This window comes from Lynx rufus, unplaced genomic scaffold, assembly GCF_022079265.1.
Source record: "Lynx rufus isolate CCGP_SWC_20201006 ecotype Redwood Valley unplaced genomic scaffold, mLynRuf1.p SCAF_1, whole genome shotgun sequence".
Lineage (NCBI taxonomy): Eukaryota > Metazoa > Chordata > Mammalia > Carnivora > Felidae > Lynx > Lynx rufus.
Genome location: NW_025814823.1, coordinates 129,988,959 through 130,002,113, shown reverse-complemented (window position 1 = coordinate 130,002,113; position 13,155 = coordinate 129,988,959). Strand labels below are relative to the sequence as shown.

General features: G+C 33.3%; 1 protein-coding gene across 2 annotated transcripts in view; it reads right to left on the bottom strand.

The window, feature by feature from the left end:
* The window catches only part of KIF2A (kinesin family member 2A), a 68,180-nt gene that overhangs the window by 7,411 nt on the left and 47,614 nt on the right, over positions 1-13,155 (bottom strand). For both annotated transcript variants that reach the window (XM_047087015.1, XM_047087025.1), the window contains exons 13-19: positions 12,900-13,042; positions 12,326-12,530; positions 11,492-11,602; positions 10,368-10,435; positions 5,923-6,073; positions 2,306-2,407; positions 228-363 (exon numbers count right to left, since the gene is read on the bottom strand). In XM_047087015.1, the coding sequence (XP_046942971.1) occupies positions 228-363; positions 2,306-2,407; positions 5,923-6,073; positions 10,368-10,435; positions 11,492-11,602; positions 12,326-12,530; positions 12,900-13,042 (916 nt within the window). The remainder of the gene's footprint in view (positions 1-227; positions 364-2,305; positions 2,408-5,922; positions 6,074-10,367; positions 10,436-11,491; positions 11,603-12,325; positions 12,531-12,899; positions 13,043-13,155) is intronic.

The following is a 13,155-nucleotide window of genomic DNA, read 5'->3' as shown; positions in this document are numbered from 1 at the left end:
CTTTACAAATGCCTAAAGAGAAAAGAGAACTAAAGAACACTTGAAATGATATTCCATGTTTTTAGAAAAAAAAAAAACAGAATGATTGGTTTGTCTTTAAATACCTCTGGAAATGTATTAATGGTGCCCATAATTTTTATTTCAGATGTCTTCTTGCAATATGAATCCTCTACTAATTATATTCAAATATTAAGTAGACGTAAAACACTAAAATGAAAAAGAATTACCCCGCAGCTCAGTTAAAATGTCTATTTTTTGCTCAAGAATAGCTTCAAGTTGAGTAGCATATGAATCTACATCATAATCTACTTCTTCAGTCATCTCTAGGAGAGCCTTTTCATCTTCTAACCATCGAATAGATTCCTAAAAGGACAAAAATTCAACAATCCAATAAGCCTCTCTGTAAGACAAAGACCAATTAAAAACGTTGGCATATGCTAAATATCATCAAACATACTGAAGATGGGATTCTCTAAAACTAGAGAATTTAGTAAGTATAAAACATCTTTATTTACAGAATAAAATTAAGAAATATTTCCTTAAATTCAAACACAAACACAAATGTGATAAGCCAAGCAAGAGAACTTCATTTTTCTTTTACTGTGCCCTGGGTAAGGGTGTGAATCAAACACGTAAGTATCAGTGAGCACATTAATTCTCAAAATTTTAGTAGCTATCCCTAAATTTGGGGGAAAATGGGTATAACAAAGCTACTGAGCAATCAAATGAGGTCTATGGTAGCCTAGAACTTGTAAATCATCTAGCATTTACATCCCCATTTGTGGCCTCACAGTGGTTAAATACCAGCTCTTCAAAATTATTTTAACTATAAGGGACAGCCAATTTTACAAGAGTCAAAGAAACCACTAAATAGTAGCTACTTACTATTCACACATGCTTTAAAGAAACCCTTCATTCTTAAGTGATTTTAGATAACGTGGAATTTAGGAGTTTCATTTCCTAGCAATGTAATGAATCATACTGATTATTAACAAGTTCAGATCATTCTGAATTAAAGAGTTTTGGGATATAAAAATGGGCACTTTCTAGCTGGATTCCAATGCAATTTAATGGCTAATTATAACTGGACTGTGTATCATAAGAATTAGCTGATGTAGGTATCTATTAGAAAACTATACATATATCAGTTAAAATATATATACACACACCCCCCACAATTTTTTCTTTTTTCTTAGCTATCTACTTACTTTTTTAAAATAAAACCCTATTTTAAGAAATGGCAGATCACAGTATGGAGGAACAATAAATGGAATTGTAAAAAGAACACTGGACTGAAACTCAAAACATCCAGTTCTGCCAAAGAGCAAAGAACTTTTTAGACTTCACCATAAAATGGCAGGGTGGGAAACGATGGTCTTTTTTTTTGACAGACACCTTGCTCCAAAAGGACACAAATTTCTTAAATTACAAGTGTCCTTTCTTGATTTAATCTAAACATCTAGGCCTTTAAATAGATTCTCATAGTAAGAGTTTGACTAAAACTATAACAGTTTCAATGTATGTACATCCTATTCTCAATTTATAAAATTAATAGTTCACTTATATTTTGAGCCTTTCATCCAGGTGCTCAAATGGTCTACAGCTGAGTCATGTTAATATCTCTTCAACATCAGAGAAAGAACACAGGTCAAAAGAAAGACTGAGCTATTGTTCACTTTTTTCTCAGAACATATTTATAGTTTCCATAATGATATCCAAACTTTATCTACGCTTCCTTGTAAGTATCACCCTCTAGGATATTTTCTTGTTAAAAAGGCAATAGGGGGATCAAGAGGGAAATCATCAAGTAAACGTGCTTTTAACTGGCTGAACACAATGGGATGAATACGTCAGGAGTTGCTGTGACAGGCAAGGATTTAACACCCCTTACTCATCTGCCACTGACAGTAACCCTACCTCTCCTAAAGCAATCAAAGAAAGGTATTTCCTCAACTACTCTGATAACCCTTAGAAGTTTTTCTTACTGCTGTCAAATAAACTGACCTAACAAGAGAGAAAAGGATAGTGGAGGGGAGAAGTTCAACCCTTCTCTAAAAATGGACAACTAAAGAAAGCAAATAAAACAGAACAGTAGTAAATAAACCAGATTCTTTCACCATAGTGCAAAATAAACATTGTAACCATCAATCATTCTGTTCAAAATATCCTGTGTCATATATCCCACAAATACACATACACACAATAAGTATATTTTTAGATTGGTGTGATATTCGAAGTATTATGAAAGTTTTTAGTTAATTTCCCTACAGAAACATTTTGATGTAAGGTCCTGTCTTAACTTTACCTGGAACACTGCCCTGTGATCTTCTACAACTTGTTCTTCCATTTCTACCATTTGTGAGACAGCTTCGTGGAAAGTAAACAATTGGGGGGAAACCTCTTCTTCCTTGAGATGAACACAGTTTTAAAAATTAGGACTTTACATTTTATATGTTACAAAAAAATAGTTTTTCTAGGTCACTTATAAAAATGCCATTTAGAAATTGAGGAGGTTTGAAAGATAAAGACTATGAAAATATAATATAAAAGGCAAAGCCACAATAAGATACCCCATATTTAAGCATATTAAGTAAGAGATAATTTTCATTTAGCACAGACTTTACTGCAGAATTACCCTAAAAAGGCAATCTCTTTTGGAACAGCGCAACTTTTCAAAAATACATTTATTGAAAGCAATAAAGATGCTGAAATATTTCTTCAATATTGTTTAATTTTCACTAACAATTTAAATCATAGGTATGTCTTATACATCTTTCCACCAGAAAAGAGATTTCAAGATAATGTCTTTCATGACTGTGACTATCAAATTAGTGTTTTGGAAGGTCTCAACTCCTACTCAGTCTTAATTTCTGAGTTACAGCATATAACGTGCTTCCAGTTTTTAGAGAAATCTTAACTGACAAATGACAACTTTACCTCATCAACAAAAAATCCACATACATAAATATAACATATTCCTATTTTGGTCCTACATCAAGTGAAAACTTCTCTAGCCTCGCTTTCTTTGTGAGCTTCTTTCCCAACCCCAATGTCTAATGATTTATTTCCTCAAAATGTGGCTTTAGGGACAAGGTTTACTTAAAATCACTTTATAAACTGTAAGTAGAAAAAGCAATGTTTTTCAAACAAAATACACAATTCTAAACATATGTACATATTTTGGTTAAATATTATAAAGAGACATGTGACTCTTTCATCGTATGCTACCATCACTACAAGTTTATACATTCAAGTTAGCCAATGACCTTTTTATCTTCTCTTTGGGAAACAGGCATCTGTTTTCATTAAGACATTCAGGCATTATTCTTTCCCTCACTCCCTCTCTCTCTCCAATAAACACACTCAACCAACTTTACTCATTTTACCTGCCCACCTCCCTTTAAAGCCCAGAATGTCTTCTTTCCTTTGCTTTAAAATATTGCTCAAGTTCCTATCATTTCCCTGCAGTCTTAGAAGACTTTTGTTTGTGCAACTATTTCTGGAATTCTAATGCACTTTATTATCTTCTAGTTTGTGTACTTGTGTCGGTTTTATCTCTAAGGCAAGTCTTAGACACTATCCCATTTTAATTTACCTTGTTAAAACTTAACATGCACATGCACCAATACTTAACTAAAAACTAATTCTGAACCACCTCAAGGTAGTTTCCCAGGGGTGGCAAAACTCACACTCTCTCAAATATGGAGGAGAATGCAAGAACTCATGATATTATGCTTAAAAACCTCTGGATCAGTTCTCATCATCTAGCCAGCGTCTCCAAATTAAAGTCCTACAAAGACCCAACCCAAAAGATGTAAGAATAAAACAGAAAAGGTCTGCTACAGAGGGGGCCTATCTTGTTCTGGCTTTCTACATCCGTAAAAGGCACCATAACTAAGTACAATACATGGTTTGTGTTAAGAATTCTAAAAGCAACTATACTTTTCCTTCAAAACTTTTGGAGATGGGGGATAGATTAAGGTCAGAATCTCATTTTCAGTTATTTATTTTCTATGGTTCAAAGTTTAGAACTCTTACTTTTAAACCAGTTTCTCAATTTTGGCACCACTGACATTTGGGGTTCGAGGGAAGACTGTCTTATACCTTGTATGATGTTTAATAGCATCCCTGACCTCTACCCACTAGATGTGACAACTAAAAATGTCTCCACACATTTTTCCCTAGGGGGTCAAGTCACTCCTAGTTGAGGACCACTACATTAAGCCCTTCATTATTAACAGACAATAATTTGGAACAACATAACAAAAAGTAGTATGCCCATTTGTTGCTCTAGAATATTGTGGACTTGAGTTAAAAAGTATAAAAACATTAACTTAAAGTTATATAATTTCCAAAGAGTATTTTATTATTGCGGCTAGCAATACATTTAGTGGACCTAAGATTTGGCTCTCACATAAGAAAGATGGAGATTTCAGTTGTGGCTTTAGCACTTACTATATGTATGATCTTAGTTGACTTCCTTCACCTTTTAGAAAATCGGTTAAAAAGCAGATAATTATGGTACCTATCACATCAAATTCTAAGGATTACATCAGATGATAAATAAAATGCTTACCAAATGTAAGTCATGTAGTAAGAAATTAGTAAATGCCACTTTTTATCATGACAAAATATTACTGTAAGATTCTTACTGAGAAAAAAAGGGTATAAAACTATATAATTTTTAAAAATGAAGTTTTTTTTTTTAAATTTTTTTTAATGTGTATTTATTTTTGGGACAGAGAGAGACAGAGCATGAACGGGGGAGGGGCAGAGAAAGAGGGAGACACAGAATCTGAAGCAGGCTCCAGGCTCCGAGCCATCAGCCCAGAGCCTGACGCGGGGCTCGAACTCGCGGACCTTGAGATGGTGACCTGAGCTGAAGTCGGATGCTTAACCGACTGAGCCACCCAGGCGCCCCAAAATGAAGTTTTAAAAAATTATTTAAAACGCAATTTTAAAATATTTAAATAATTAAAATTCTTTAAAAGTTAATTATATAAACTTTTACATCTCACATAAAGGAATCCCCTCAGTATGTTAAAGTAATTATGTGAAACTGTGTGTTGTGCTTTTTTGTTACTTTTTAATATACCTCGTAGTCCTTATAAAATGGGGGATATAATTTTTTGAGTAATCGGGAATCATGTTAAATTATGAAATGTCACTAGACATTTCAAACATATAGAATACAACCATATTTAACAAATGTTATTAGCATTTTTCTATGTTTGACTTCTGATACAGCCCATGGTATCCTTTTAATATACATGCATGTGTCCAAGTTAATTTTGTTTTTAAGCTGTATGTACAATATATGGTATGCATAATTCTTAAATTTGTTTTCCCTGTGTTAGTTTTAAAATCCCCGAATTTTAATAATGATATAAAATCTGAAAAAAATAATAGTTTAGATCAGAGGTCAGCAAACTTTGTTTTAAGCTTATTTATTTTGAGAGAGACAGAGACAGTGTGAGAAGAGAGGCAGAGAGAGAGGGAGAGAGAGGATCCCAAGCAGGCTCCAAGCTGCCAGGGCAGAGCCCAATGCAGGGCTCAAACCCTTCATGAAACCCATGACATGAGCAGAAATCAAGAGTCAGTCAAGAGTCAGTAGCTTACTGACTAGCCACCCAGGCACCCCAGGAGTCTGCAAACTTTTTCAAGGGCCAGACAGTACCTATTTGGGGCCTTTGAGCGTTATAGTCTTTGTCACTGCTTTTGTACTAAGAAAGCAGCCAGTCAACTTGTAAATGAATAAGCATTGGCCACAATTAAGTAAAACTTTATTTGTAAAAAACAGATGGCTGGCCCAGAGGCTGTCAGTCTGCTGACCCCTGACTTAGACAGTAATTTTCAATTATTAAATTCTGCTACTGATGAAACGAACTAAAAACAGATAGTTACAACTATATTGTCACTCACATTTTGCTCACAAAGAAGTTTTAGATCATCTCTCTGAGGGGAACTCCCTACACCCCACTGTGCCTCTAAGTCATCAATCTGATTGGGTGGATGGTGCATTATTGGACGGACATCACCAGCAGCAGTTGGATCCACAGTCAATTCTTTCACCCTATAAACACATAAGAGGTATCTAAAATTAACAAAGACACATGCAGAGGAACAAGAAAATGCCAACCTATTCAATAAAAAGGGAATTCAATTAAACATGTTAAGACTGATGATGTCAGCTTTCCAGATCAAGTTTACCTGAAATCTGCAGGAAGACCAAAGGGATGTTTGGCTATTTAACTTTCAGAATTTACTGCGGTAACTTTACAATTATTTCAAATATAATTATTGTACGTAATAAATGATAATTAGCTAAGTAAGTAAATTCAGTATTTCAAAGTAAAAAGAAACCTTTTGCAATTGAATTATATAAACAGAAAAATGCACTTTTAATAAATGGATTACTGCCAAAATCAGAGAATACACTTTGCATACTTTTTAGTTGTTATAATGCTCTATTAAAAGAGCTACATGTGAAATAATCATATTTCTAAACTTCTATCATTTAAAAAAGTGTTTACCGATTATACTTCAATTTACACAGTGGGAGGGTACATGTTCTAAAGCAAGAGGATCCTTGTTATTTCCTTGGAGTCAAGGAAATTTATAAGAACATAGAAAATAAAGGTAAACTTCTCACTTTAAATGAGACAGTTTATCTCTCAACTGTAAATATGCAAAGATGACATCATCCTTAAAAATATGAGGGGAAATAGGAAGCCTGAATTCTACATCAATACTTTAAAGCAAATAAATTAATAAAGTACACAAAAATGAAGATCATGCAGTACAACCATCACCTGCCAAATGAAATGAAAATGAAAAATAAAATGGCTCAGAACAAAAGAAGTATAAATGAAATATTTATATGTAATGCAATTCAAAAGAAACTATTATAATAAATATCTTATGCATAGAAGGGAAGTAGACCTGGTAATCGAAGGAGAAAAGTCGTCATACTCATAAGAAGGAGAGAGATCGGGGCGACTGCCACTACCCTGTGAGAAGGGAATGTCTGATGGACTAATTCCAAACTCCTTTACTCTGCAGCACCAAAACAGCAACAAATTAAAAGAAAATGCTCTTATACAGACAGCAATGCACATTTCAAGTTTTCATTCAGTATTCAGTTTAATTCATTTAGAAAAAGAGATCAACATTGTTTTGACTTATTGCATCTAGAATAATGAAAAAATAATCAATTTTAAGGTTTTGAGTCTCCCTGTCCTATTGACTACTTAATCAAATTTCCTTGTGCAGTCAATACCACAAATATTATATCAGCATTAACGACCCCTCAATACTATTGCAGTCTTTTAAAACAGGACACAAGAGGATTAAGTCCTAATGGCATCCACTGTTTGTAATGAATTAACTTCTTATGCATTTAGAATTGTATTAGCTATAACCCATCCTTGGTACAAACCGAGAGAGCAGTCATTCAAATAATCTTCTGTGTTTGGTTCAGATGAAGAACCCTGGTTAAGAAAAAGCCTATTTAGAAGCGCCCAGGTGGCTTAAGTAGTTGAGTGCCCCACTCGATTTCAGCTCAGGCCATGATCTCACAGTTCATGAGATCAAGCCCAATGTAAGGCTCTGCACTGATGGTGTGGAGCCTGCTTGGGATTCTTTCTCCCTCTCCCTGCCCCTTCCCTGATCACATACACACTCTCCCTCCCTCTCTCTCTCTCTCTCTCTCTCTCTCTCTCTCAAATAAACTTAAAAAAACTTAAAAAAAAAAAAAAAGGCTATTTAGCAATGGAATTTAAATTGCTTTTGTTAATGTTTCTAATGGTTATATTTAACCAAATTACAGCTTTTCTGACCCCATATTTGTTATTCCCTATGTCCCCTTCAGGCCAATCCCATTTCATAACAGTAAGCAATATTTATTAAGTACTTCGTACATGTTAGATACTACAATTAGTAAATTTTAGTCACTTTATTATTTAATTCTTACAACACTCTTGCAATACTATTTTTGCCATTTCAGAGATGAGACATTGGTTCATAAATAAAGTATCTTACCCAAGGTTATTCAATGAGACTGTGGCATAAGTGAGGTTCAAACCTAGCTCTGAGTACAAACATTATGTTATTTAAAAATCCAATATACTAACCATCTGTTTTTCTCATTTCTTTTAGGTTTCATCTAAATCATATCATAACATAACTGTCATAAACAGTCACACAGATCAAACTAATAATATCATGTAGATGAAACTATTTCTTCTACTTCCAATCTTCCTTTAACTTATTGGTAATGTCTGCTGTCAAAGGTTCAATATGGGATTCTGCTGCCCTTCATCCTTTATGGTCACTTTGGAAAATTTATTTACAACAAAGACTGACTAAATTTCTAACTGTGACGTAACTCTTTTTGCTCCCAATTCCATTTAGGATTCTTTCATTTAGGATTCTTTCAGAATCTCCTAATTTAGATTACCCTAATGGCCTAATATTTTCCTCTACTCCAAAACCTCTTGCCCAACTCAAACAGGAAATATTCTATGCAGGAATCATATTCCTCAAATGAGCTATCAAGGGAGGTTGAAAGTCTTTATTCCTAGAGATTTAGAAAGAAAAGACAGAATTATTTGTCCCAGGTGGTTAGTCACGTTGCAGATAAATTACACTACAGGATAACAAATTAAAACATTTACTAGGACCTAATGAACTAGAGACATGGCCAGATATAACATTTTCACCTTAGGGAAAGTCTTGTGCAGTTTGAAGTCTGAAGACATGGAGATTTTTGTTTGTTTTAATCCTACAACACGGTAATATTCTGCTATACTAAGCTGTTTCTCATCTCTCCCATGAACACTTTTGAAATAAGAAGCATTTAAAATTAATGATTAAAACCCTACATACTACAAGTGTTCATTATAAAAATCAATTAAAAGGACTATAAATGTTTGCAGTTCAGAGCCCATAATTTAAAGTTTTTAAGGGCTTACATTCAGGAATAATAATCCATTATATTTTTAAAAGAAGTTATTTTATCTTACTATCTTTTTATAAAATGTCAACAGGCTTATATTTTCCAACAGTTTTTACCATCATTTTGAAAAATCTCTTCAGTTGAAACAAAAGAGTTACAAGTTACAAAAGAACAAAGAACAAAAGAACAAGAAAAGAACAAAGAAAAAGAACAAAACAAGTTACAAAAGAACAAAGGGTATGATTCCATTTATGTAATGTTCAAATATAGATAGCTACCTATGTATATTTTCACGGATACAGTCATAGGCAGTTAAACAATTTTTAAAAAGAAAGAAAAACCAGAAAATTAGGCCACAGAAATCAAGGCCATGTCTATCTTGGGGTAGAGGTTAATGGATTTGGACATGTTATTCAGGATTTGTAATCAGGAGGGAACATATGAGGAACTTTCTAGAGAGGTAGAAACATTCTATTTCAACCTGATAAGAATTTTTATTTTATAAATATTAGATTATTCACTTATGTTTTTGGCCCCTTTCTGTGTAAATGTTTCCCATTTTTAAAAAAGATTAAAAACAAAATTTCCATAGCAATTAAAATAAAGAAACGGGACAAATACTTGTGGTTCAGCAAAATTCAAAGAATGTCCACAGTAGAAATGGAATACAAAAAGGAATCTGATCTCTAAAAATTAAAATCACAAATGCAATATGTGATAATAGAAATTTAAAACTATATACATAGTCATTTTTTCAAAACAAGAGCAATGGGAGGAATTTATGAAACAAATATAAATATGCCCATCATAATCCAAAGTTCCAAGGGCATTTCATGACTATAAAGAATAAATTAAAGTCTATAATGCTTTCTGTCCTTTCATTTGTAATAATGCCATTGCCCATTAAAGTATGTAATACTAATTACATGAATAATAAAACGTAACTCATATAGAACATCAGAAAGAAATGTGCTATCATTACTTACTCAACCTCTAGATTCCACCATGTAAAACACTTAATATTGTCAGAAATAATTTTTAGCATACAGAAAAAACAATTTCAGAAACACAGACCAGACCAGTCCCCTCAGACTCACTTAATACGAAAAATTTGCGTGATTTAGATGTTGTAAAATAATATGAAATATAACTTGGTGAAACAGAAAAATGTAATCATGTTCTTGAAAGAAAGACCAATTGTACTAAAGATCCAAATCTCTTTCCAAATTACACATTTCCATTTACTTTCAGAATTTGACCAAAGGACTCTACATACCATCTTAACGTACATGCAAAAAATTTTTAAAAACTGAGAGAAAAATGTAATACAATTTATCCCATCAGATATTAAGTCAAACTAAATACTGCTCTACTCCCCTCAAATTTGAAACTGAATAACTATTTTTCATACCTATTTGCATATCTTAATGTATTAAGAGTATTTTCACAAGATGCCATTCCTGGAGAGATTGTGGCAATCTATGGGAGAAAAATGCAAAGGTAAAGAAAATTTTATAAATGATGAAGACAATAATATCAACATATAGCTCGTTAAGATCTAATCTTAAAATAGTTATTAAACAAAGAAAACACTTATGATATCTAAACTCCAAAATAATTTGCTATATCACACCCATAATCAGATGATAATTATAAACCATATAAAATACAAACAACTCTCTGAAAGTACTAGAAAAATAATTTAAATCAGGCAGAAAATGGAGGTCAACACCTAGAAAGGAATAGCACTGAGTGTTCCCATCCTCCATCCCCACCTCCACACATCAGCTTTTCCGCCCAAGGGCAAGCCCTGCTGCTCCCACACAGGGTAACTACAACTGCATTAGAAACTTGAAATTTCACAGGTTAAATTAAAAGACAGAGTTTGGAGATAGAACTATATAGCAGCTAGAAAGTGAGATTTGTCCCAGAATAGGGAGATAACCATGCAGGGAGGTAATCTTGACAACCAGAAACTCTACATATAAACTGCCCCAAATCTCTGGCTGACCCGTGACACAGGCATACACAAGGCTTCCACTAAGCAACATAGCTAAGTCTAAAAGAACTAAACAGGTTTCTATTTCATTTGATGCCCGCAGCAGGGGAGACAAGAATTTGAAGTTCAAGTAAGTTCACTTCTGGCTAAAACAACAAAAAACTCAATAATCTTTAGAGGATATGAATATCCAGAGTGTTCATTAAGGTATTTATTCATAGTGAAAATGATAGAACCCAAAATTAGGAGACATACTAAGAAACAGAAAAGTGTGACTCATACTCAAGGAAAATAAAAATCAACGAAGACCAACCTCAAGAAGACTCAGATGTTGGAATTAGTGGAATGCATTATAACTGCAATATAATCCTCTCTATCAGACTGGCAGGGACCACATCTTAAGTATCACTGTATCTCTCACAATAGAAGGATTTAAATGTTTGTTATTAATGTGCATTATAATCTTTCCACAGATAGTGTGAGTTATTCATTATTCAGAATTAAAACAAAACAAACAAAAACAAACATAAACTTACCATGCAGGTACGAGAATTTTCACCTATGAATGAATCTCTTAACACCTGAGTGAGTTTACTTGCTCTGAAAGGAGTATGAGGTTTATTTCTACCTAAGGCTCTGATGCACTCCTGCCAATTAAGAAAGCAAGTTTCACAGGTTAGGCTTCTTATAAAGAGTAATCTTAACTAATATATTTAAAAGATCTTTTACTATAACCCTAACATTTAAGATCTGATCAGCTCTGGAAACCCTACTAACAGGTTTACGGCACAGTAAAGATGGTCCCATAAATCTTAAATCAAGAAAATAAAATTAAACAACAACAACAATAAAGTACTTATCATTCCAAAAGATTCTTCTGGAGACTATGACTACTATTTAGAAGTAATAGACAATAGGATAAAAAGCTAAACTTTGAAAGTGGCACTACAAAAGAAAAAACATAATGTTTTTGTAGTCTTTTCAATCCTTCCTTTTGTAGTCAAGGAACAGATGTAACACTCCCCCCCTCTCTCTATGAAAGTCATTCCACATTTTCCTGAGACATTATTTCTTAGCTGAGTTTTGCGGTTCCTTGCCTTCTTCTAAGACAGTATGACTGACTAAAGCCCTGTGGAACCTCCCTAAGTAGGCTCAAAATTGGTCCTCTATTCACTCTAAAAAAAAAAAAAAAAAAAAGAGTATGTGTAAAGAAAATTTCTGAGCACAATATAAATCTAGAACTGTAAACATAAGTAAATTTTGATAACTTCTCTTATTAGATGTTACAAGTGCTATCATTTTCTAGATACTCTAAACAAAATTAAAGTCAAAAGCAAAAGACTTTTCACAATTAAATGCATTTTATTTACCTTGAGTGCTAAAAGGCTTTTATTAATTTCAGCACCTTCAAGCCTGGTTTGCCTGTCTGCACTGGAAGTATCAGCTCCTCGTTCATTTCCAGCCAAGTCAATGAGAGAAAATTTGCCATGTAGTTTTCCTTTCCTTCTAAGAATGATCTGAAACACTGCATGGCTCCGAGATGAATGTGCATTTGCAGATGTTTGACCGGATGTCCTACAATGTGATTAAGGATATTTTACATACAAAAACCCTTTTAGTTTATGTTTCAAACCAGAGTATTTTCACTAAAAAGCAAGAAAAAACTATCCAGTTCTCATCATTTAAATACAAATGAAGACAATCTGAGTTACAACACTTCGATACAACTGGATTCATACAATTTAATCCGGCACACTTCTAGTATACTTGTAGTATGATTACCAATATAGTAGATGTCACTCAGAGTTACAAGTAACAGTAAAAGTTTTTATGAACAAATTTTTACTGCCAAGAGGCACTGAATAACACCTTTGCTTTGTTTAGAAACCGCAAGTATCTAAAACTGATTAAGAAATTAAGTTGCCCTTAATTAAAATGAGTTACCTGCAACTATTGCCTATGTCAATGAGTTTCAGTACGTCTTCAACACATTTGACTTCCCGTTCCTGTAATCCCACCACTTGAACCTGCTGTTTTCCATCTTCCAGCACTCTTAATTTTGTTTTCCTGTTTAGCAAGTCAAACACCTATTTCAAAAAAATCCAAATCAGAAAACTAGCCTCGAAGAAAAAAAGAATCAATTCTATAAAAATCAGAGTCCAAAAAATTTCAGAAAATTATAGTAATTAGAATAATTCCC